A 27,363-nucleotide genomic window follows, 5' to 3' on the forward strand; every position below is an offset into this window, starting at 1 on the left:
GTGGTTTGTGTTCGCCACTCAAGACTTGTGGTTATTTGGTAGATTCGTTTAATGTGTGATACCCGTTATCTAATTATTTTTGAGGGGCACGTGTGGCCAAGACGCAGCTATTCGCTGTGCAGAGTTGCGTCCCTTGGGCACGAAAACCTATTATTGTGAGCTCAAATCCCGGTTCGCCCCGGTTATATTTCTAGGTATGTCAACAACACGCCTGTGCTCGTGGTTTCACGAAAGATGTACACGTCTGAGACCTGCATCACTTCGGTCTCTTCCTGTTTTAAGCTGACAAAACTGCACACTTACTAATTAGTTTTCATCAAACGAATTTTAATTGAAATAGGAATTTGCAAACATTATTTATTTATTTATTTATTGTCGATTAACCTTGACTTGTAAACCATGTAATAACCATTAATACTTGTATATCAAATACCAAACAGTATATTGTCAGTTTTCGTGTTATGATGCCATTTGATTTGCAGAGATATGCCAGGTTTTGCACGTCGGCCTGTAAATAATCGAGTTTGGACCATTCAAACCAGTGACTGAAAACATGAGCAACAGCCTACGTTGTCAGGGTACGATGATAAGCAATCAACCAAGTCACCGTGCCTGACGACCCATTCAGTTCAGAAGACTCTTACGAGAGCATATTAATAACAGTGGACCAGCACTTATCGGAATCCCAACGGGACTTTACAGTTGACATGAGGCATGTGTGAGCAACTGTTGACAGCCACGTTCTTCAGCGTATTATCTTCAGCTTGGAGTATTCCTTATCATATGTTTCAATACAGTCAAAGTGTTTATGAAGTCAAAGCTTTACACATAAAATGAACAACCCTTAAACAATCAAATGGATCGTAGTTCATAATATCATCTTTTTTTTTAACTAGCACCTTCTGAGCACATCTTCCATTGAGCTACTGTGCACACATATACAGTCATATTGTTGATGAACATAGAATTGATCATGCATATAGGTATTTTGTGCTTCCTGAAGATATTTTGTGAAAATATTGTGACATAAATATGACATTACAAAGGATACATTATTAATTTATATATACCGACAGTTCACCTCCTACTCTATGGTGTTACTGAACTGTTTTAACAAAAAAATACTGCAACACGTTTTAACAAACGAACTTAGGAGCCAAAGAAACTATAAATCTGAGTCGATTTTACCATATGTTTGATTTTCAATTGAAAATATATTAAGTTAGCGATATGTATATTCCCAAATGAAGTGTACAAACAATAATTCCACGTGCCTTGTTTTCTTAAAATAAATTTGATTAGAAGTTGTTTTTAAGAAAATCGCATAATACACAACTGCTGATGGATAATTATCTTAGGCATCTTGTCTTTCCATCAATGAATTTGCTTTTATCGGCACAACTTTACAACATTTGAAACACGATAACATTTAAATCACAATATGGGTATACTTTCTTTTGTCCCTCTCTTTATACAGAAATTGCCTGACGCATTTCGTTTTTATAGCATTGTGTCACAAATGTTAAGTGCCTATAACTGAAAATTAGTAGTGACTTAACTATGGAAAACTTGCACGTGTAGTGACTTGCAAAAATGGATAAAAATACTGTTGCTACATTTGAAACATTTCAGTACTTAAACCTATTAACGATCTCCATGGAGCAAAACATACATTCCACATTTTACATCAACGCTTTTCCACATTTCCGTACGATAGTCATACTGTATTTTTAATATAATTTTATAAGGGTGCCCACCAGTTGATTAGAGTTACATTTGTATGCTAACGGGTGAATTCTTGAATGATATGAACAACAACCTGTAAGTATGTGGCCCGGTAATTATAATTGTTGTTTTAATGCATTTTCCAATTTGCAAAGGATGTTGAGATTTTGTCGCCCGGGAACTGCTCTAAAACAAACTACGTTATACGAAATTCAATTTCCTCACCGAGCTGTACATATGAAAAACGTCATGAAACAGTTGCTTGTGCCATCTGTTTCCGTGTCATAAGAAGCGTTTCATAAACTATATTGAAATATTGACGAATATTAAGGTTTCTGGAACAATTCAATTGATATACAATGTGTCTCATTGAATAAGCCATCAAAAGGCTATTAGGTTGTGGTGTTTGCAACGTATACAGTGATTTTTCATATTTAATCCAAGGACTTTAGTTTGACGATGTCGGCACACATGAAAAATGAATTTCACTAATCCTCGTAGTTCGAAGTACGAATCACTAACTACTGTACGGTCACAACAAGGTCAAGCCAACCCTCTCTGTCTGAGAGCAGCATTTGTTTGGGTGATGGCAGAAACATAACGGAGAGGTCTGTGACCATTGTTGTCCTATAGGTCGGTGAAGGGTCAAGCTTAATGTATTACCATCGTGGTTGTGTTCAATGCCAGTGGTTAGGGATTTTTACGATTTACGGTTCGGCTCGGGTAAGTGTAGCCGGAATAACGATTTACTCCTGACCTCCCCTGCAGAGATATACATAATTATAATTTCTAAGACATGTCGTAAAACTGGGACACTTACAATAATTATATACTTTCATCATAACGTCAAAGCCTCAGGGTTATTTATGAAAGTCGTATTATATCTAAGCCTATTTCTGGTCTCCCCACCGTGATATTGCTGTAATGCTGCTAAAATCTGCTTACAAACAGACTCACTCACTCATCTCGCTGCCACCATATTGAGGTTTATCATGTTGCAATTGCAATGTTATCCATTTTGTAACAGGATCTTGTGGCAATTGTGTTGATAAATCTATGCTTTACTTAACGCACGCACATTGTTCTGTTGTGTTTAGCTTGTCTGCGAAGCGGATCAAACAACGTAACTTTATATCAGTGCTTTGTTGCGAATAATGTATGTCGATCGAACGAAAAGTCGTCTTTGTCATGTCGTCATATCATTATTACAATATTATGAGAAAACTACTGGTGCTTGTTCGTCTGTCCCTCGTGAGCGCTTACAACATTTAAAAAAATAGTCACTTTTGATCAATACGAGCTATCCATCATTAATAGAACTCGATTCCGTTATAACAATCGCATTGGTCTGGAAGAAGTTACTATTTTGAACCAGGATATATAGCTTCGTTTGACAGAAATGTGTTAATGGAGATGAAAACAAACAGATTACGAAATGACACCAGTGTCCTTTGTACCCCACTGAGGTGATGAAATGGGGTTTAACACTGCGTTCAAGATTATTGCACTTATATAACGTGTTTGTTGCTGTTTGTACTAGTTCGGATAAAGCTGGTTTAAAAAAGCTTGCCCACTGATATACCATGCCGCAGTCTAAAATGGACACCCAACTCGGACTCTGTTCGTTGACTTCGAGCCAACCAGTCATTTTTTATTCCTTCAATGACTAGCACCAGGCTGGATAAAACTATCTTATAAGTACTATCTTTTAACGTCGTTTGAATGGCGCAAGCGGATATCGAACCATCACTCTTGCGCTCTCTGGGCAGACACCCTGTCCACTAGACCACGTTTCTCACTGACACCATACTTCGTAATACACAACCGGTTAATATATTTTGAGTTACAAGTACACGTGTGTGCCATTTGCTGGTGCAACGTACAAAATAGTTTTACCTCGATGGTTTGTTGAACCTGATCTTGAAGATTCATGTAAAAATAGGAAATGGATCCATTGATGGTGACTCCGAACCGTGGACACAAGAACTATGTATAGAAGTTGATATCCATGCTAAATTATGTCCGTTTACTTGACTGAGTGAACGGTTGAGTGAGTTTGGTTTATCAACATTTTGACAGTGACAGTATTTCAGAATCAGTTATATCATGGCATATCGGCTTAGTATTGGAAGAAAACCTGGAGCGAGGCAGGTCTTAGAAATTTGTTGAAATCCACCTGCATGGGTTTAGTGGATCTCCATGAGATATTGTATTTCTGTTTTTAATATAAAATAAGACTTCAGCCAAACCATTTTCTGTGGGAAATATTAAGATGTGGAGAAAGGTCATATTTGTCCGTAATTATTCAGTGCAAAACAGTAGTCATGTCTAAAACTGGTGAAACCCACGAGAAGGCTGAGTATGGTGCTGACAAAGCAAATATAACAGTGTGAGTCTGAGATTCGAACACACGATCATAGCATTCTGGTGCTCCTAAGGGACGCAACCATGAACAGAGAAATGCTGTGTCAACCATACATGCGGTAGATTAATAAAATGACAAAATATAATCTTATTTCAAGAGATTGTTTGATCACCCATGGTTTCAAATATAAACTAAAACCTGACTGCAAAATAGATATTATAATAGGAACTGTTTAACATGTTTCACACAGAGGACGGATAGCTATCATTTCCTTTAAATCTAGATATACATGCAGACTTACATGCTTGAAATAATTCCTCTTTACCTGCATAGATTGTGTCATAAAAATAGCAACATTGTTGTCATTTTATCACACAACGCCTTTTTGTTATCGCGTTACTTCCTCTTACCCTAGTACACTTTCCTCAGGACACCACGCCATGCGAAACTACTTGCCCTGTTCGATAATTAATCATCATTTCTAGTTACATGTAAGGAAGTATATTTCATGACACTTTGATATCAGTGGCATAGTTCGCTCCATGATATTCAATTGTCTGTTAGTGTACAGCTGTGAAACATGAAGAGGTGAGGTGAGGTGAAATGGGGTTTAACGTCGCGTCCAAGATTATTGCACTTATATAGCGACGTGCAAGCACGTGTGTGTGTGTGGCTGCTTGTACTAGTCCGGGCTGATGCCGATTTATAGTGCTAGCACACTGAGATACCATGCCGCTGTTTAACATGAATACCCCACTCAGACACAGTATACTGACTCCGAGCCGACTAGTCCTTGCTTTAGCCCTTTAATGCCGAGCGCCAGACAGGGTAACAACAAGTACCATCTTTTAACGTCTTTTGGTATGACGCGGCCGGGGATCGAACCCCGGACCTTTCGCTCTCCGGGCGGACGCTCTACCACTAGACCACGGAGGCGGTCTGAAACATGAAGATGGTCAGTTGGAGAACGGGAATATACAACACGAAATAGATAATGCTGATATTCAGCATTTGGAATCAGTGGCTGTGGCCTATGTCTAATGAAATGACATGTTCACTGTTATGACAAAGTGAATAAGAAATGTATGCATCTTTAATGCAACCATAAGTATACCTTTTACAAATCAATCAATCATATGCATAATCAATACCAAATCGTCTTCATGAGTTACAATGATTCACAAACTATTAAAAAACAAAGAAAGCGTGTAAAATATTCACTTTCTATACCGGTTACATAATATTCTACACCAGATAATGATTTGATTTGATAATATGATTCACACATTTTTACATGATACATTCAATGCCGAGAACGTTGTTTAACGATATTTAAAGAAACACTATGCATCGCCCATATTGCCCAGCATTACTGTACTGGATAAAGTTTTTGCCACACCGTGCTAATGAGAAAACAAATTTATAAAAACAAATTGTATGATTCCACAAACTGTCGAAGAGAGTATCCCCAATTTTGGACACAATAAAGAACAAATATTGAAGAGTTTAAACAGTATATTAAAAGATATATTAGCAGACTTAAATTGCATTTCGTTTACAGCAAGTAGTGCCTTATTAGCTTTGACATCAGGTGTACATGTATCCATACATTTGGTCCTTAAAGGTGTTTGTGAAAATGATATACTTAAACATTGTAGTAAGAGATCTTGATAGGATTACCATCCAAGAACCATTTCTTCATTACGTTGCAGAGTTCGATCTCGTTGAAAATCCAAATTTTCTGTTTTCGCCTAATAACCTGAAGAACCGATAATTTGCAAAACTAAGTGATGTAATAGGTCAATTTGTCTCCGTAGTCCAATCACCGGGTCGTCAACTAAACAAAAATCGAAAGCATAAAACATAACTAACACAGTTTTAATCTAAAACAATCCTCTTTGGCCACTATTTCTAAATCGTGTATGTCTCAGAGGTACTTATTAAATTTCAAGATGTACAATGATGCTGTTCTGTAGTTCTGAACTTTAATATATCTGATACACGCTTGTAATGTACCAGTATATAGCATTTTGAATGTCTTCGTCATCGACGTTTGGTTCATTACGAATTACTTGCATGGTAAGCGAAGGACTTTGGTTTAACGCCGCTTTGAACACAATTCTAGTTACATCATGACGTATCATGAGAAATAGTATAGTGCGAATGAACCTGGAATTAGTGCGAAGCGGGATCCCAGATCCTAGGTTTCTTGCGAGACTGAAGGAAGCAGCTTAGATGACTTGGTCGCTCGAGCTACCCTAACCCTGTTGTGCTTCCTTTCATAAGACATATATACAGGATGGGCAGACAAATGTTGAGTTCGACAATGTTTATACATTTAACAATGTTTTTATTTGAACCTTCCATTACAATACAACGTACATGTTTATACTCGCACTTCATTTTGGTCATGCAAATGTTGTTCGACGCACAGTCAGATTTTCCATATTACATATAATCACTGGATTGTCTGGTCCAGATTCGATTATTTACATACCTCAGTCATGTAGCTGTAATATTGCTGAGTTAAGCGCTAAACAACAAACAAACAAAACTTATAGAGTGTTGAATCTATTAAGAGTGTTTATAAATGTATATGTGATATTAGTGGTGACAGTAGCGGGTAAAATAGTGAATATTACAAATTAATAAAAAATAAAATAAATAAAAATTATTAATCTAAAGGTCATCCAGAAAGTTATGAAAGTTAAGCTGCTGATGGATTATCAATGCCAATATCTATCCAACCTGCAACGTGGATTCAGATTTTTAATCATACATTTAGGGGAGGATTATACTTGCAGAGTTTATGCGTATCACATATAAGAAACATTTTCAATTCCGTGAACATAGACCGACAGTCGACCTTGAAATTTGTCACATGATTAAGAAATGGAACTTGTTCATCTTCATGATCTTTCTCACGTTACATGGTCACATGTTTGTTATTTGATAATTTGTTGTTTTTTCGAAAAAAACTAAATTACAACAATCAACAAATCTATAGCTTATTTTTCAGGGATGACTTGTCAACTTTTGCATATATATCATTTTCCCCAATCGGAGGAGGCGATATTGTCTTGGTGGCTTTTGAAAGGTCAGAATCAACGTAGGGAAGAGGCTTTTTAGGGGCAGTGTGAACTGGTTGTTCCGTAGTGGTTGTAGCTTCTGACGACGGCTTTGGCTTGTTGACAAGGGCGTACATGTCAGTTGTCCCGTCTCGGTGTTCATCAATAGCATGTGTTTCGTCGTGTTGTTTAGCTATTCTAGGTGCTCCGTCATGGTGGTCAGCAATACCGGGTGTTCCGCCTTGGTGTTCAGATGTCAGGCCCAGAGAAATTTGGTCTTCAACCACTGGGGTGTTGTCCTGCTGCTCAGCAATGGCTAGTGGTTTTGTTGGATGTGTGTAATTGATCGCTGCTGAGGATTCGTATAGACTGTTTGTAACTGTGATGACGCTGGTCGGACCTTTCAATTCTTCTTGTTTGTCAACATGACGACCCCTGAGTGAAATTACAACATTGCATACTAATACTGCCGTGAACATAAGAACATGTAATACCAATTTCATGGTGACAGTTTAGTCAAAGGTGCATATTTATAAATTTGGCAGTTGTCAATAATGCTAACTTCTAAAATACAATGTCTGAGGGACCGATCTTTTGATATTCTTAATGTTGGGAGTGTGTGTGTGCGTGCGTGCGTGCGTGCGTGCGTGCGTGCGTGTGTGTGTGTGTCGGGGGTGGGGGGTAGGGGAGAGCTGGCGTGGAGAGGGGAGTGGTGGGTTCTGGGAGATGCTGAGATTTCGTTTGGAGGGTTAGGGTTAGGTTTCTTCACCTTAAAAACAAGAACTATATATGTTTTTAATCAATACTATGAGCCAAAATATTTTGCTCACTGAGATCCCTTAACGCGTGAAAGGTAAGCTAGACTGATGAACGTTATATGAATGGATAACTTAAAATCTGTAATGACACCAGGTGTTAGCAAAAAGGGAAAGCATGTCCGGCTTTACTGGTAGCACCTGCCAAAACATACAAGTTTTTAAGTAAGTGCCAATACGAACTCATCGTAAATGCCATGACACACTGCCTTTAAGACAACAGCAACCGACTTGCAGTGAAACACTGCCTTTAATACAACCACTAACCTACCTGCAGTAACATAGCACCACGATGACGACTACGACCAGGAGAATCAGGATACCAGCTCCGACACCAACGGCAACAGCAGCGACTTAAACACACAAACATTGTTGTTTTTACTGTTATGCGTATAAACCTGACGACTCATTTTAGACGCAACTACTTTATGAATGTCAATTTGTCTGACATTAATTAACAAGTCAGTACTTAATAGCTGGATCTTAACGAACATGGTTTTACTTATAAACCAATGACATGCGAATATCATGGGAATTGTCAGGTTGAATTAGCAAAATACATTGTTGTGGATCACTGTCGAGTGTGTTGAGAACTGATGGATAAGGACCAACTATGGCCTGGCTCATTGACAGTTAAATCGCACCAAGGAGGGTGGAATCATAGTCTATACTTTTAACCATGGATTTGACTATTTTAGACACACGAAAGGCGTCGGGGTAAGATATTTTTCGATCATGAACATCTGCATTTCTAATACATTTATATGATGATTATTTCGCCGCGGATGTGGCTGCCTCCTTACAGTCTCTAAACAGATCTTATTACCAATGATATATAGAAATTGAGTGAGTTAGGTTTAACGCCGCTTTTAACAGTATTCCAGTTATATCGCGGCGTGTCAGCTTAATGTGGGAGGAAAGCCCGAAGTGATGCAGGTCTCAGACGTTTACCACTTCGGTGAAACCCACGAGCACTGGTATGGTGCTGACAAACCTAGAAACATAATTGGGGCGAACCGGGATTCGAACCCACAGTCATAGGTTTCTGGCATGTCCAAGGAACGCAACTCTGCACAGCGAATGGCGGCGCCTTAGACGACTGGGCCACCCGTGCTCCCAATATATTGTATGACACCTGCCTTCGAATGTAAATATCAAAAGCACATAACCGAAACTGTATCGTAGAATGTTCACTATGTACAAATCAGATTATTATTGAATGTAACAGATTTAATGGATTGATTTGGTTATGATTCGAAATAATATAATAATGACCTCGCTCATTGTTTATATGTTACTTGTAGTTTTAAATGACTGTATACGTTATTTGTCAGTTTATTTAATATGCCCATACCAGGGAAAGGTGAAACGGCCGGGCTTGCCATTGTTGTGATGTCACCTTGACTGTAAGCTGTTGCTGATTGAGTCTGCGTGGCGTATGATGTTGATCGGTTTTCAAACGATGACGTCATTGGCGATGTCGTGGTAGACGTCGGCACATTTGCAGATGTCGACGAAGACAAAGGCGTAGTTGTGCTTGGTGTCGATGTGGAAGATGAAATGAGTTTTTCGGTATGTGGTGGAGATGTTGTAGTTTGCGCTGTAGTGGTCGTGATAGGTGCCGTTGTTGTTGGTGACGATATCGATGTTATTGTAGTTGCCGGTGTCGAAGATTGTACTACTGTTGCGGGTGGTGACGAAATTGATGTCGGTGTTGTCGTAGAACCAGGGCATGTTATGCTCATGTTGGTTGCTGCAAGATGGAAGGAATATACTGCAAGAGGTTATATTATTATTTCTTGGGGTGCCACTATACAGACATGACAAATTTTGTAATTTGTGTCAACGATTATGTTCAAGAAAGGATGCTGCAAATGTGAACGGCACAACAACGAGCCTGTGTGTACTGCAACTGAAATTGTGTAGGTACGTGAGTTTAACATATATTTCACCTGAAATCACGTGATGACATTAACAATGATATAATTAGGTGATAATCATATGGAGAAGTGAGCTGCTATTCTCAGACTGATTTGTCCACGAAAATGAAATCCTTTTATCGACATAAAACACGTGTGGTATTGTTTCGACTGCAATGACATTGATTGTCTCAGTTTTACACCTGTTCTATATTTTGTTATGATCTATACGTGTACTGCGAGTGTTGAAGTGACTACCAACCTATTGGTATTAACTTGACCTCCACACAACATCTAACATCTGCCGTGTTGTAGGCAAAGGCAAGCGTCGTGGTACCGTTATACAAAAATACATCTGACTTCAAAGTCTGTGCACAGTCTATTATTTTATCATCGGGCAGTGTCAGTGTTCCTCCACGGGTTGCTGTAGTGTCAGTCAAGGGGACGAATGCAAAATGCACTGACCCAGCTGCACCTGTGATAGTCAGGCTACAGTCACACCGCCGTGCATCCCCTGCTGGAGACCCGCGTAGGTAGAAGTGACGGGCCTTGGTTGAACCTCCACTGCACATCTCTGCAACTGCAAAATAGTCATATTCAAGGGCAATTTTTATGCACATGTAATTAAAGTGACCACTGTATTTACCACCATATTATGAGCGTAAGAGTCGTGCGCCAGTACTGTCGTATTTATATTTTTTGGTATTTTTTACTGAAAGCCTAGGCAAGTCTAGATCAAACAAAGCAAGTCTAGTTTGCTTGAGAAGAGGAAAAATTCTTTCGACGAAAACAAAATTGAAGCAAAGAAATGTTTTCTTTGAATAAGTGTTTGTCTATGAGCGATAGTATAATGCAGTTAAGTGATTAACATCCAAATCTCTATAATGATATCAACTGACGTCCAAGATCAACATTTCCTGTTGATATGATCATGAGTGTTTCTACAAAACTGACGAACACGACAGACACTACATATGGTAAAGTAACTGATCGTATTCGCTGAATCAACCAACCCGTCATACCAAGAAAAATCATTCACACAGAAATACGAGGTGCCGTTTGTTTGTTTGTTGTTTAACGCCGTAGTCAGCAAATTTCGAGGAATAGTTTGTAGACATGGAATACAACTGCTCTCTGTATGCCGACACAAAATGCATTTGAAGCGGATGATCATGGAAAGCTTACATATGAAGGGATTCTGGAGATAAAGCTCGACTAACCTACTAACCCGCTAACTTCCTGCTCTTGGCCTCCCTGGCGTCCGCTCAGTCTCTTACTGGACTACTGCAAATGGCTTCATTCAATTTTTGTTCTCTTTTCTTGCCATATCAACATTGTAATGTCATTCAGACATTAGTTTATATGTGTAAAGTTATATTGATGTAAAGTTATATTTCAGACTATATTTTCTAGTGGCCTATACGTTATGCCATGGCGGAGTTATCTCCCTTCGTATTTTTCACAATATCGCTTCCCATTTCTTTTGAAGCTCGAGATTTGTTGGTACCCTGGCATTTGTTACAATCTATGTTGTGTAAGTATATAGATTCTGTGAGATTGTGATGTAATTCTGTGACATAGTCGGGGAGTTAATTTGGGTAAGGGTTGCGAGAGGGATAATGTGTTACAGGGAGCAGAGCCGATTGTATTTGTGTGTATGTTATTGTCAGCTGGGTCTATTGATTGCACTGCAGACTTGTATAATACTGTAAGGCGAATAAACGTACAGATTGTTTCATCCTGTTCGCGGTGTAATTTCTAGATATGTAATCAGTTATGTGTATTCGCAGAGGTGTGTTTTCTTACCTTGCAATGCAGAGTTTCCCCCACAGGAGCTCCCTAAAAAGAAAAAAACTGTTTATGTTATAAATAAACAATGTGACATAGCCAATATAATAATATTCCCTTTGTTTATCGGTTGAAGTCCCGGCTGCACCGAGCAACTATGGCCCAGGGGTATTCGTCTTCACATCCCTGTAACAATTACACGAAACAAACATGGAAGCTTATCGGTAATGTTTCAGTTAACCGTAGTGAGATTTTATATTTAAATATCAAACGATGCACACAAGTAGACACTTTCCGTTGTATATATTTCTGGGATCACGTTTCCATTTCGATTATCGATAATATGTTTGAGGATGTCAGGGAAACTTCAGCATATTAGGGCCTGCCAAAGAAAACTTCCAAAAAATCTGAAACAAAACATCTGTAAAATATATGCTTTTTTTCATGTTAATAACAACTCAAAATCAAATTTTACATCATTCTTATGCAACTTTGTTCAGTAACATGTTGAATATGATGTCTACCCGACAACTCCCCCCCGCCCCCCTCTCTGAGCTATAACTCTTAGACACCTTTATGCTGTTTCTAACAAATTTAAGCTGATAAACATGTGTGTTTGTTTATGGGCGAATGGCTATTTTTCAGTTCATTACCATTTGCAGAAGCCCGAGGTCTTCCATTAACTGTTGAAATGACCGAGAAAAATAGCTTTACCGTAATTACAGCTAAAATGGATGGAATCTGTTATCAAATAGAAAGAAACAACAATATCGGTTTTGAAACATTTACTGCAATCAACACGAATGTCACTGACCCACTTTTACAAATATGGAAACGTCATAGAACAAACCGAACGACGTCACTATTGAACGTGGCGTCATCTATCCCTATCCTATGACGTCACCTAACAACGGGCGTGATAATGGCCCGTCGTCAAGCAATATGAGGGAATTATCAAGTTACAGTGGCCCGCTCATTTTTCATAACATGCGGGCGGTTTAATGATAATTCTGTCCATTTTAGCTATAAGATGTGATAACATACATGACGGTGGTTCAGTGTGACTTAATAGGCATGTCATTGAACACGGACAGTTACCAGACTTATCATTCGAGACCCAGCAACTAACAGATCACTTCTAATCAAGGGTATCAAACAACAACAAAATTCCTAGTGCGAAATACGCATCAGTCGGAAAGCGCACGTTAAATCTCCAAAGTAAGTAAGTAAGTACAACAAAATTAATGAAAAATGAGGTAATACACCCCCAAGACGCTTACATTTGATGAATTTCAGTGCGTTTTACATCCTGTATTAATGCTTAATTTGATAAACATGAGTGAGTTTGCTTGTCCTACTTTTCACGACATTATTTATATCCCTTCAACATCTCGCATGATATTGATACAGATATAAAAGAAAGATAGGTCACATTACCTGCTTTAATCACAAACATGAGGTGACACAATCCAAGTGTGACATGTAGAGAGATCATCCTTGCCACACGTCTGTTCTGGAATACAATGCGTTATGGCTGTGATGAAACAACTATCTTCATCTACTTCCTTGTTTGTAGGTTACGTCCAGACCAGCCTTATACAGAAGATAGCGTGGGGTATATTACACTGACGTTACCAAGTCACCCGGAAATATAAGCGCTGTACAGCGAACAAAACAAACAATGCCTTTACATTTACCGAATACAAATATGCTAGCAATGCGATTGCCGACATTGCCACTTATGGTAGCGATGTTTTATTTCTGATCGTTTACATGTCCTGAAAAATTGAAGATTAGGTACATCATCGACGCTGTTGTTCTTTTTACATAGGGGCGGTTGGATAGCCTAGTGGTTAAAGCCGGAAGAGCCGGGTTCGATTCCTCATATGGGTACAATGTGTGACGCCCATTTCTGGTGTCCCCTGACGTGATATTGCTGGAATATTGCTAAAAATGACATAAACCATACTTACTCACGCACTCGGTGTTCATAACAAAGCACAAAATACATTATGGTTTTTTTCCATCAGCATGTTGTGTCAGGACCTAATTGACAAGCTATCCACCTTTGCATAGTGGCATGCGTTATAGTTTACTTTACATTGATGACCATGTGTAATAATTAAATATTATCAAATATTCGTAAATGTCCTATCTCAAATATGAATTGTCATTGCATGCATATTTTTCAGGTTTTGTATGTCCGTTTATCATTGAGTTTGCCACACAAATTGAGGAGTTGCCGTCTCGTACAATCCCGTTCTTGTAGGTTGCCTGCACCTATATCATGGAACACTACATCAATTTGATGCCAAACAACTTGCTTATCGTGATCAGGTCTCAACTGACTCTGACTTGACTTAATATCTCTGTTGCCCGTATGGGCGAAATCTGAATAATAATATTTGTCACTGGTATATTTCAACGACATTAGTTTTAGTATTTTGTAAAGATAAATTCAACTGTAGATATCCCCTTCACCCCACTATTCTAACACATATTGTATACCTGCATATACACTGAGCGTTTCTGCATTAAATCGACTATAAAACTGAACAATAAGTGAAGCGGAATATACCCTGCTTACAAGCTATGGTTATTCAATTCTCTGTTTGTGTGTTGATATAGATTCTCCCGACACAACTATTTCCATTACTTAAACGAAAAAATGTCTTACTGTTATTCGGTCGTTCCTCCCACATGAAGCGGACAAGAAATGAAATATTTGAAATACTTTTCAAAGCGGCGTAAACCAATATTCACTCATTCATGATACCCCTTTTGAAAAAACGACGCTAACAGAGCTTGGTAATTAAGAATAGATTTCACAATAATGATTTTGCGATGTCTTTAAAACTGTATAAAATACAAGTACATCAACCTTCAGATAACTGATGCCCCTTAACCCATATACGTAATTATGAAATTTGTGTGGTATTGGATATTAAACTGACTCACATGGTTTGGTAGCAAGTAAATTTTGATATTATTCAAATTCAATATTGAATGTAATACAGTCTAAACACTATCTATGATGCTATTTCAAATATACAAGGTTTAATTTCCGAGGGATGTAACGAACATCTATTTTGAAAATTATCGATAAGTATAACCCGACAACTCTGCCCAAGGAATTGCGCCGCCTAACGACTGGGCCAATTATCGATTTGTAAAATTGTTGGAGACCGGTATCAATTGAGAAAGCAATAAAACGAGTGTACTGTATGTTTTTGTCAAAGTGCGTTGGGCGACAACGCATTAGTTTTTATTATTCCATATGATCATAGCTATCAGGTAAATACACCAAGCTTAACATGTATGGAAACTAAGTATCCAATTGCAAGCCACAACTGAACGAGGACACGGTTATTTGACGTGACAAACATGTATATAACTATTTTCATCTACTCCATTGTGTGTGTGTGTGTGTACAAGCCAGTTTTACGAAGATGCCATGTACCAGGGATGTATAATACACTGACATAATAAGCCAGTCACCCAGAAATGCAAAGGCTATGCATATGGGCGTATTCAGTTTCAAGTCAACACACAACAGCTTTTACGTTCACCGACGGCAATTATTTCAGCATTTCCATCGTCACAACGCTGTGCTGGCCTTTGGCAGCCATGCCTTACAAATTACCTGTATATTTGAAGATTTAGAACGTCATCAAAAGTATTATTCGGTGTTCACACCATAAACATAAAACACCACAAAACATGTAACCTTTCCATATGTATTTATTAGATGTTTCTCTTGCAACTTATTCTCTTTGTTTGCACCGCTTTTTGATCGACCATGTCTTCTGGATTGACACTGTAAACTAATGTGTAACTCTTTCTTCGTATGAAAAATGATAATAATCTCGTGAAATTGTGTTTACTATTATGAAGTACTCGCAAATGAGTTATCACAACAAGTCTAATTTTTTATTTTGTATATTCGTTAATAATGTAATCAAGATATCAAATATTGCAGTTGCCGTCACTGCAGGTATGTTTTAATGTTATTTGTTTATTGTGATGTTACATATATGTCGCGTCACAACTGACTGTGACTTGACTAATTCACTAATTCACCCATATGAATGCCCTGTTGCGGGAAAAGTAAGTCTTTGTAACATGTGAACAAAATACGCTACATTTGGCTCAAGGGGTAGGTTAATTCAGTTCCTGATTTCCTGAACATTCTGCTGTTGTCATAATTTCACATCATTTTCATGCAAATGCACGATTTTACATTAAATCGACCTTCTTAAAAATAAACGCTTTGCAACCACAGACTTGGAAATTACTGTACCTGCCAGCCAACCGCCATTGTCATTGGCGTACATGTGTAGAATATCTCCGTATAGCGCTCGGGTTATTTGAATGTATTTCGTACAGTGTTCGCCACGCAAACATTAATTTTGGGATGCTAGGGTTTGTTTATATTTGAATGATACAACCCATTCTGTGTACTGGTGATTGTTGTAAATGCTTGTCGAGTGTAATGTAAATATCAAGGAGTGTATATATGTGAATATGAAGACTCAATGATACACCGTACATGATATGCATAAACATGTGTATGGATACCGAACATGAGTTTTCGGATTTGGAAAATGACAAGTATTAATCGAAGCTGGAAACCTCTTCATTAAAAACACACCAGGTTTATCTCCATTTTACCATGACAATGACAAAGCAATCTCTTTGGTTATAGCGGAAATATTTAGTGAAATAGCATCTGTTGAGTCTAATATATTCAGTGTGGACTAGTGGTAGAGCGTCCGCCCGGATAGCGGAAGGTCCGAGGTTCGATCCCCGGCTGCGTCATACCAAAAGACGTTAAAAGATGGTACTTGTTGTTACCCTGTCTGGCGCTCGGCATTAAAGGGCTAAAACAAGGACTGGTCGGCTCGGAGTCAGTGTACTGTGTCTGAGTGGGGTATTCATGTTAAACTGCGACATGGTATCTCAGTGTGCTAGCACTATAAATCGGACTAGTACAAGCAGCCACACAAACACACACACGTGCATGCACGTCGCTATATAAGTGCAATAATCTTGGACGCGACGTTAAACCCCATTTCACCTCACCTCACCTCCTCTTTCTCCTGGTATGTTTTTATAAGAATTTGTCCTGTACAGACTATGAATCAGGTTACAACGCCCTCAACCAGTAATCTCGCAGTGTTTCACATCCCTGTAAAATTTTAAATTAGAAATGAAAAGCTAAACGGATTAAAGGTGGTATTTTTTTAGTTGGTGTGACACATTAGTCAATTGGAAACTCCATGGTTGAAACAGAAAATGTTATCTCAATTAGAGGTGATTTATCCTGTATCCTATATACATTTGAATTATTTGTGGATTGTTTGCATCATCGTTAAAATTTGTTATTGTTCTGCTGGCGATATTGACTGAATGATTGAGTGAGTGAGTGAGTGAGTGAGTGAGTTACATTTTACATCGCATCGACAATATTTCCGCCATATAGCGATGGAAACTAGTACTGAGTAGGGTAACAAAATACACTATAAACGGATCGGAGCTAAGTGGAGGCATATCACAAGAGTTTGGTATTTGTAACTCTCACATAAACGCAATAGGATCCATTACACGAGTTCAAACAGAAACTTAAATTTAAACATCTTGTCATCAACCATTGTATTTATAATGATTTCTGACCATATAGATATAGATATATATATATAGATATAGATATATAATTACAGTTATATTCAACTTGTAAAATATCCGATGGAATTGTTTTGTACAGATTGTCCTCTCTTCTTCTTGATGAAGTGAAAACCTTTTTATGAAGACTGTCACCGAACAACGTTCCCTTGCTTTGCTCGTGATTCATGTGTGACTTCCCATCTACCGGTAAAAAAAAAACCAATCTGATCATGAATGCTTTTCACTTTATCTACATGAAATATACATGTATGCAGACAAATGTGTGCACAGTATGTGTTTTTTTCACACTTGATATACCTCATTAGGAACAGTTTTCAAGTATACCTTTCATGGTATGGTATGGTATGGTATGGTATGGTATGGCATGGTATGGTGCTAAATGATATATTGCGGGTATGTTCTTTACACTTACGCAAAGTAGTTTCAGTTCCATAAATAAAAAATACACAAATCATTGTTTATCAACGAGAGTTAAGTTTAGTAATTTTAACATCAGAAAAGACTTACTTTTTTCGCCGACCTTCACCTCGAAGAAATTACCAAATATGTACCAAAATGTTGACATATGACATCACCACCGTTGATCGATTTTTACAAAATGGTGTGTCCACTGACATCAGTATGAGGGATTTTATGAGGGGATTTTCGTTGATTCAGGGAGCGTAAAGTAATCAGGAACTTTCTGACTATCTACGTATTTCTATTTGTTTTTATGTTTTTCATTGTAACCAAGAGAAATAGTAAGAAATGCCAATAAATACCGTTGTCGTTTTGTGTGATATATCGTCTATAATGTCGTCACACAGGACGGAAACTTTGACGATTTCTGTTGAATTTACTAAATTATTGTAACGTATCTATATCTATTTCCCTGACTCGTCCCATGTATATGGGTCATTTAGTCATTGTATGCAACCAAAAGATGAATGTATCTCTCAAAATAGAAGAAGAGTGCAGTAATCCGGGCACAACGTTCGTTTTCACACCTAATATATTCGCTTGAGTTCATCTAGACTGTTGGTATTGGTGACAAAGACCAATGATCATTTGATTCAAAACCGGCAAACGTGAGGCGGGATTTTTCGATGATACTAATGTTCAGTAATTTTCCTCTGCTTAACATGACAGTGGATATAAAAGACCATGAAATGTCCCACAGCAGAGTGTATTTGAGTGCATGATAGATCCTACATGTATTTTTAATGTTTATCCGACTTCAGGGTTGAGGGGAGGGAGATATATGTTCCTGTGGCATCGAAGGGATTAATGCGAATACATTTATGTACATAAGTGTTTTAATGAAAGTAAAAAAGAAGTGTTAAATATTTTCCTATATTGCCGATCTTCCAGATCATGGTAAGCAGAGAAATGTTCAACTCGGGACATAGAAAAATGAACGAGTCATGTGAGAAGCAAATAAACCAATCACATCATAGAATTTATAAATGGAAGAACTAAGGGTTAGCATAGCCGTCCATCTCAATGTTGTAATAATCCTTCACTTCACGTTCTGCAGGCTGTGTTTCAAGTCGCTCGTACATGGTGTCAGGTATTGTCACATTGATCCGGTCCAACCCTTCATAGATGGAGCCACCATCTGTTTCTGTTGACACAGACTTTTGACAAGTATCTCTAGGTTTAAAGTTGGACTCCCTTTGTTTTCTGTAAAGACAAACACACTTGTACGGCACCGGCGATACCTATTGCATGGCAATGTTATTGCTCCCAAGGCCACAGTATGAAGGCTATTTAACATGATCGTTCTTCTAACTCATATTATTCAGATACGGAAGTGTACGTGTCGGGGTTACAAAGGACAACATTTTTAGGTCCTCTGTGACAAGTACATTCATGTTGACTGTGGTATTTATTAAACGAACAGCACATTGGAGTCAACTATAATAATACTATTGCAGCACAGAGTAAGTCACTCTAATTGAGATCAACGCTTATTATCTTTATCGATAATGTACCTTATCAGTAAGACAGACATCACAACAATGACAGCAACAAGAATCGCCACTGTCACCCATCCGGCAATGAAGGAACCTGAAACTAAACACCACACGTAAAATATACTGAGTCAAATTAAAAACTTCACATTTATAAAAGTAATCCCATATATGATATACAACGTACAAATGTATAGAGATGGTAATTTTTAATCATTAATGTCCAAAGAAGGATTTTAATTAACGGTTGTAACAATAATTTGTTCCAAGCACCTACGGTATTCGTATAACATCAACAGTTTAAATCATAAGTCCCAAGCACGAGAATCTGATGGCACACAAGTTCAGTAGCGAGTATGGCCACCATGTGCCTTGACAACTGCCACATAACGCCTCCGCATGGACCTTGTGATGCTTGTGAACACATGATTGGGAAGACGACGCCATCGTTGCTGCAAAACGGTGCCAAGATCTTGCAAATTCTGTTGTTGGTTCTGGAGAGTGCGCAGACTTCTGCCAAGAGCATGACAGACGTGTTCGGTGGGATTGAGGTCGGGAGACCTTGACGGCCAGTCCTAACGTTGACTCCCGCATTCTGAAGGAAATTCCTTGTCAAAATTGTTGTGTGGGGTCTGGCATTGTCGTGTTGGAAGATCAAACCGGGTCCATGTGCTGCCATAAAAGGCAGAATTTCTGGTGCCAGTACCTGGTCGCAGTAAGCAGCAGCGTTGAGGTTGCCACGGATGACAAGAAGCCTTGAACGTGCATTGCCACAGAAAGCACCCCACACCATTCCGCAGCGAAATCAGTCAACTTCCTGTACACCACACTGGGCGTAACGTTCATGACGGCGCCTTCACACCCTCCCCCTACCATCAGCAAATCTAAGATTAAATCGGGATTCATCACTGAAGACGACTTGAGTCCATCGTAAGTGTCGCTGTGCCCACAATTGACGTTGACGTCTGTGTAATTGAGTCAGAATCAGCCCGCAGTATGGCCGTCGCGCTTGAAGGTGAGCAGTTCTCAGACGGTTTCGAACAGTTTGCGCACACAGTCTATCCCTAAACAGTTCATTTCTGGTTGATGGAGCCGTCAAAAATCGGTTACGAGGTGACGTAAGACAATCTGACGATCCTTGTGCATGTGACGTCACACGTTGTTTTCTTGTGTGTTATTTTATTTGTTAATGACTGCTAACAACTATGGTTGAAAACACATGCGGTATTATGGCCACGTGACCACTTGCACGAGAAAAAAACTTTTGGCACTATAGTGCTGTGCACATGATTTTGATCGATTCACCTGCACAAAAACTGGTGTTATCTGAAGACAATACGCGACATTACTGTTTAAATACACAATAAGGGCCCACAATGATAACTGGTAAAAATGTTAAAATTTTAGGATTGTGAAGTTTTGAATTTGGTTCAGTATAACATTTATATCTGTTTCGACTTTAAAATGGGAAACCACTTTGCAAATACTAACGCGATTTCCTTATTGGTGTTGTACTGACAATAAGATTTTATCAACAATGGCCCGTGGATAAATGGATTTGTGTCACTGAGAGTGTAGTCCACAACTTGCCAGGGAGTTCCAAGTGTACTAAATACAAAATATATTTAGATTCCATCACAAAACTAAGCACGTTTCTTGTCCCATACTTTACACGTATTTAGAGTCCTCATCATGTTAATACTCTGACGTGGATGATATCAACTTTCCAACAGTCAGCAGTCCCTTTATGTAGAACAATATGATTATGATTTGTAACAATACATCATAGCACTCTACATAGTATATATGTTGTAGTTTTATTTATTAATAATGTATGTTATTTGTCAGTTAATTTTATATGCTCATACCAGGGAAAGATGAAACAGCCTGACTTGCCACTGTTGTGCTGTTCTTTTCACTGTAGTCATTGGCTGATTGTGTCTCTCTGACGTATGAGGTTGATTGGCTTTCCGACGATGACGTCATTGTCGACGGCGTGGACATTGGCACAGTTTTAGACATCGAAAAAGATGTATTTGCACTAGGTGTCGATGTGGAAGAGAAAGTGAGCTTATCGGCATGTAGTGCAGATGTTGTAGTAGTTGACGCTGTTGGTGTCCTTTCAGATACCGTTGTAGTTGTTGTTGGCGATGATTGTGTCGGGGTCGTTGCAGAACCAGGGCATGTTATATTTATGTTGGTTGCTGCAGGTGAAAGGCATATACAACAAGAGGTTATACGATTATTATATAAGATTCCATGTCGAAAATTGTGGTTTGTGTTCACGAATATATTCAAGTAAAGAACTGCTGTGAGTGTAATATTACACGAGCATGTGTATACTGAGGTTTTGTATGATAGTGCATTTTCCATATAGTTCACGAAATCATGTTATCGACATAGCAGTACATGTGGTATACATGTGGTGTCCTGTTTCGAGTGCAATGACATTGGTTCTCATTGCGTTACACTTGTTTCTTTTTTACCCCCTTTATGATCACGTTATATCATAGTTGCAGTGAATAATTGTACCCCCAAATCAACACCTAACATCCACAGTGGACACCACACTGTTGTCTGGACACAAAACACTTTACACATGTTTCTTTTCAATTCAAGTGATGGCATGTACATTAACTTAGTGATGATATACTCATCTAGAGGTGAGGTGCAATTCTAACATTGATCTGTTCACGAAAACGAAATCATTTTATCGACATTAAAATACCTGAGGTATTATCTCTGTTTCGACGGCAATGATATTTATTTTATACTTTATCTTCATACCTGAATTATGAATTTTCAAAGACTACACACCTGATGGTATTAACTTTACCTCCACACAACACCTAACATCTGCAGTGTTGTAGGCAAAGGAAAGCATCGTGGTACCTGGATACAAAAATTCATCTAGCCTGGAAGTCCGTGTACAGTCTCTTGTACCACCATTGGACAGTGTCAGTGTTCCTCCACAGGTTGCTGTAGTGTCAATCAAGGGGACGGGTGCAAAATACACTGACCCTTGTGCACCTGTGATAGTCAGGCTACAGTCACACCGCTGTACATCCCCTGCTGGAGACCCGTGTAGGTAGAAGTGACGGGCCGTGGTTGAACCTCCTTTACACATCTCTACAACTGATAAATGTGCTAGCATTACAGTATTTTACGGTAACGATTGTACCGTAGTAAGCCTTTTGTTCTTCATAATCTTACAGACAATCAATAAGCTTTATATCATAATGTGTATGTACCACAGCGCCTCGGTTACAAACGTATCATGCGATTATCATTGATATGATAAATGTTGAAATATCAATTATTAGTTGCATGCCTACATGTACATAGTTGAGTTATTACCTCTCAATGCCGAGTTCGTTCCACATGCTCTCACTGTAAAACATAAAAGACAATAATTTCATGTATGTCGTAATATGATTATAATCACATACAGTGACAATATAATTTCTTTCGTGTGAGCGACGAATTAGAAAGAAATTATTTTCTCCTAACTTCGGAAAGCACAACAAAGGGAGGTAACTTGATTTCGTAAGGGTTATATAAGTAAAGGCGCGAAGTTGAAACTTCATTCTCAGGTGCGGTGCAGTAGGGCTGGCTATATTAAACATGTCAGTTGTGTATGATGCCGATTGAAGTACAAGTCGGGTTAATTTATAATTTTTCATTATTCATGTGTGTAGTAGCTGCTGCTGTCCATATGGTGACTAGGATGTTATGCGTTGTTTGCAAGTTGTGCTGGCGAGCCATGATAATACGTTGTGAGATGGAACGGTATCCACAGTTGAAATCTCTAACACTCCAGTTGTGGGAGTATGGATTTGGGATATACTCTGATGAGTATGCGCTGATCACGAGCCATTAGAATACGTGATAAGGCGTCGATGCCTGTGCATATGTATACTTTGGAAATGTGAAGCATCGAGCATGTAAGTTACGATGTGTTGATGTACATGATGCTGTTAATGTTTCTGATACGGACGATGTTCGTGATAATGTGGATAAATGTCGAAGAATAACCTGCGGTCAGTCGGTGCACCGTACAGTATCCCAATATGCTGTAGTTGTGTATTTTGTTGTGTTAAGGGAGGGGAGGAGAACATTAGAATCATCCCGCATTAATATTCGCATTTATGCCAAAGGAGAAGGAAGAAGACACAAACAATATACGACTTCTGTATACTCACATTTTGTCAACCACAGTGCATTATGCGAACAATAAACAATTCCGTGTAAGTAGCTCCTCGCAGGACATGTGTATGTGCCGCTAAAATAGAAGAGATTTCACTTTACCTTCCTTGATCATAATCAGGAGAAACAAAGAAATCATGATGCGTCCAAATGCCATACTTGATCGTCTCTCATTCACAGACTACACTGTAACATCGGCGATACAGCAATACCTCTTCTTCTATTTCCTTGTTAGCGTGCTAAGTTGAATAGTGTGTGTTTAACAGGACAATGTATACACATATTACGTACTCAAGTCACCCGTGAACGAGCGGCCCAAGAAAATAGGATCCTAGTTTATTCGTTCTGACATCATATTCAACTGCTGATAAAACTTTTATATATCTAATAGAATTGTTAAACACTAACCCTCTTGCAGAGAATCATAATCTGTATCAGTCAAGCGGAAAAATATTTAACGTCCTTGTATATTGTATTCTTCAGTGATAAAACTCTCTCTCCTCGGTTGTGACACACACTGACACAAACTAGTCTGTGGGGTTGCATTTTGTCAAGCTTGTAAATTCAGGAGGCTGCATGAGCAGACGCTATTATATCTCGGACAGCAAATTTTGTACTCCGATGCTGAGTTGTGTTCCTTGGGCGTTGGTTCAAATCCCAATTCTTGATTTCTCAGCACCATACCCATGCTCTCGGGTTTCACCAAAGCCGTAAACAGCGTTAAACTAACTTTACTCTCTAATCCTACATACTGTTTGATGTGAAGGTGCTTGGTTTGCATAATCGCAGAAAATATCATGTCGTGGCTGGGGGACTTGCTACTACATGTAGAAGACCTTGCAGTGATGGCCTGGGACATTCGTGACTACAGTGGTTGATCAGGAGGTGTGCCGAACAGTCCATTGTATTACAGATCGTCATATGTTCTGTTTACACTTCCAAGTTAACACAAAACGTCAACTCCATGTCCAGATAATAATCAGTCTTGCTCATCTGCCGAAACAGAATCCATTGAGTGTACAAGGCAAAAATACAAGCATGGATATGAATGGATGAAAGGCTAATCCCTGTCATGTATCAGCGAACCACCATTCCTAAAAAAAACATAACATGTGCTGATTTGTCGATATTTTTGGCAGATCTAAGGGAGAAGACCAAAAGAAGAAGTTTAACTACAAAAGGAGGTTAAACAAAGAAAGGTATCTTTCACCTTAATATAAACACATTATCAAAACGTATTAACATTATTGCTAAATCAGACCGTGGATTTGTGTATAACACATCGTTGAATACATCGCTACACTGAAACTAAGGTGATTCTGGTGTCTGAGGCTGCAGTCGAGGAATGGAAGAGGTGAAAGGTTTCCACGAGCAGTTGCCCCTAGACTGTGCTGATGTCATGATGGACTACATACAGATATTCTGAAGGTTTTTTTCTATCACACCATGTCATGCTTTCATCTGCCAAGTTTATTACATGACTCATATTGACATTGACAATATCGTCATCCACGTATAACAGCATTAGGCAGTAAAAGAACTTTATGTAGTGTGCCTTCTCCCACGGCGGCCGCTGAAGGTTGGGGAGGCTCATTTTGGAAAAAAACTAGTATCATAAATGTGCATTTTACAGTGATTACTTATTAAAATATTGCGGTGTTATTGTGACAGAAATACGTAGTATTCAATTCATATTCATGAAGGCCATTGACCCATGTTCACATACTTGGCAGAGGCAACATTTAAAAGCATAGAATAATTAATGCTATACATGTTGACCTTAACTATGTACATTTATGATACACTTTACATGATGAACAAACATTGCAAACTTAGTAATTATATTTACTGTCACATTAGTAAATGCCGTAATCACATGTGGCTTTTGCTGTGTTGTCTGTACAAAGATAAGTATTTATAAACTAGCGATTGTATTTCAGAGAGATCATCTAGAGAGATATTCATTTTCAAAAAAACCTTCTTCATATATTGGGCAAAACTGTAACTATATAACAAATAAGTGAGGTGAAATGGGGTTTAACCTCGCGCTCTTGATTATTGCAATTAGCGTCGTGCGTGCATTCGCGCGCGTGTGGGTGTGGCTGCTTGTACTTGTCCGGACTAATGCCTATTTTATAATGCAAGCCCACTGAGAAACAATGTCGCAGTTTTAACATGAATACCCGTATCATAAACTACAAGCACCATCTTTTAACGTCTTTTGGTATGACGTGGCCGGGGATCGAACCCCCGAACTTTCGCTCACCGGACAGATGCTCTACCTATAGACCACCGAGGCGTTCAGACAACTAATACAATATGTCTGAGACAGTAGGGTGTAATAGGAATATCACAGTCAATTTTATCTTCCGGTTGTCTATCTTAAGATGATGAGAATTACCATTACGAGTAATCTATTGTCTTCCTGTTCGTCCGGGGTTGCTACTATTTACAACGTTTTACAGCTATATGACCCTTATCAAGACGCCAGCATGGGTGGAGAATAACGTTAACGTTGCATTGAACAGAAGCAGGATTAATATAATGCGATCAATATTAGATTAAGCACACTTTAGGTCTTCCCATGTTGTATTGTCAATATTAACCTTTAGGGCGATATTATGAACTGTACATATACGTGTGTATAATACGTGTACATTTGTTATTAAATATTCGATGATCACGTGACCACGTACATGTACATTACCATTTATGTTCAAATCCCCAGCGGGGAATCGGAAGTTAATCAATGTTGGGTGTGTCAATATGGCGAATACAAGACAAAGCAGCATGCTAAGAACGTGTCTTTGTTGCATGGTTGACAGATACATAAACATCTCTGTATTGACAGATTGAACTATATACGAAGTCCAGTCAGTGGACTAATGCAAAACTGACAAATGCCATGCAGGTTACACAGCTGTAAAACGTTGTAAATAGTAGCGCTCTTGGATGAACAGGAAATCAATTTATTTCTTATGATGTTTTATAGATTTTTCCCCGGTTTCCAAATTAAAAACAAAGCATATGGCAAATTGTTTTGAACCGTTTGTTAACAGCGTAGCGTGACTTTCGAAACGTCTGTCAAACTAATGTCATGTCATTAAGTGTTTTCTAATTTGTTTGCTCAACAAATAGTTTTGTCATTGTATACAGGAATCCGGAGAGACACATTACATATTGTCTGACATGCGCACTGCCATATCGGTGTCCTAATAATCATAACGCTCTCAACAAGTCAGCTCGTAGTATTTAAAGTCCTTGTGTATTGTAAATTGAGAAATGAAACGCCAAATGTGTTAGAGGGTGTATGTTTCTCGATTGATGTGGCACATTAGTCTATTGGGAATACCAAGAACTGTATGAGCATGCCCTGCCAGTTTGTATTAAAAGACAATGTTAATATCTCTGTAAGACCTGATAATGTAATCCTGTTTACATTTCGGATTATTTGCGAGTTGTTTGCATGATCGTTGTAAATCGTTATTGTTCTGTTAGATATTGACTGTGTAAGGTAGATCACTCTGCGGAATACGTCAGACGTTCCTGCATGTGCTATCTGACGTGTAGGTGACATCTGACGTGTACGCAGTCCTGTTTCTCTTAGCCTTCAACAGTCCGAAGCCCTCTCTCCATTGGTCACGCAGTTCCCCAGCTGTGTCATCGGCTTGCGTCTTGTCAAACGAATCAGCACCCGGGCGCGACATGAACTGGTTTTCAAGGTTGTCCAGGTTTTGCTCGATCCTTTTCTGGACCAGTGACCATGTGTTTTCTCACAAGACAACTGATAACCGTAGGATGTATATCCAACTTAGCCCAAAATTTGCGGCATAGACTACT

The 27,363-nt window shown here is 38.7% G+C and overlaps 2 protein-coding genes across 2 annotated transcripts; both read right to left on the bottom strand.

Annotated features, from left to right (window-relative positions):
• Positions 1-7,021: 7,021 nt before the first annotated feature.
• On the bottom strand, positions 7,022-15,998 carry LOC139475496 (uncharacterized). The gene is made up of 7 exons (XM_071258693.1): positions 15,981-15,998; positions 13,118-13,193; positions 11,699-11,731; positions 10,155-10,472; positions 9,328-9,726; positions 8,245-8,326; positions 7,022-7,593 (listed from the first exon to the last, which is right to left on the bottom strand). The coding sequence occupies exons 1-7, from the start codon at positions 15,996-15,998 to the stop codon at positions 7,092-7,094; spliced, it is 1,428 nt and encodes a 475-aa protein (XP_071114794.1). The 3' UTR covers positions 7,022-7,091.
• A 2,821-nt stretch (positions 15,999-18,819) lies between these two features.
• On the bottom strand, positions 18,820-23,680 carry LOC139475497 (uncharacterized). The gene is made up of 6 exons (XM_071258694.1): positions 23,626-23,680; positions 22,675-22,707; positions 22,135-22,452; positions 21,186-21,521; positions 19,339-19,414; positions 18,820-19,027 (listed from the first exon to the last, which is right to left on the bottom strand). The coding sequence occupies exons 1-6, from the start codon at positions 23,678-23,680 to the stop codon at positions 18,820-18,822; spliced, it is 1,026 nt and encodes a 341-aa protein (XP_071114795.1).
• Between the last annotated feature and the right edge of the window lie 3,683 nt (positions 23,681-27,363).

Source organism: Haliotis cracherodii, unplaced genomic scaffold (assembly GCF_022045235.1).
Source record: "Haliotis cracherodii isolate W230 unplaced genomic scaffold, xgHalCrac1.p SCAF_3, whole genome shotgun sequence".
Taxonomy (NCBI): Eukaryota; Metazoa; Mollusca; class Gastropoda; order Lepetellida; family Haliotidae; genus Haliotis; species Haliotis cracherodii.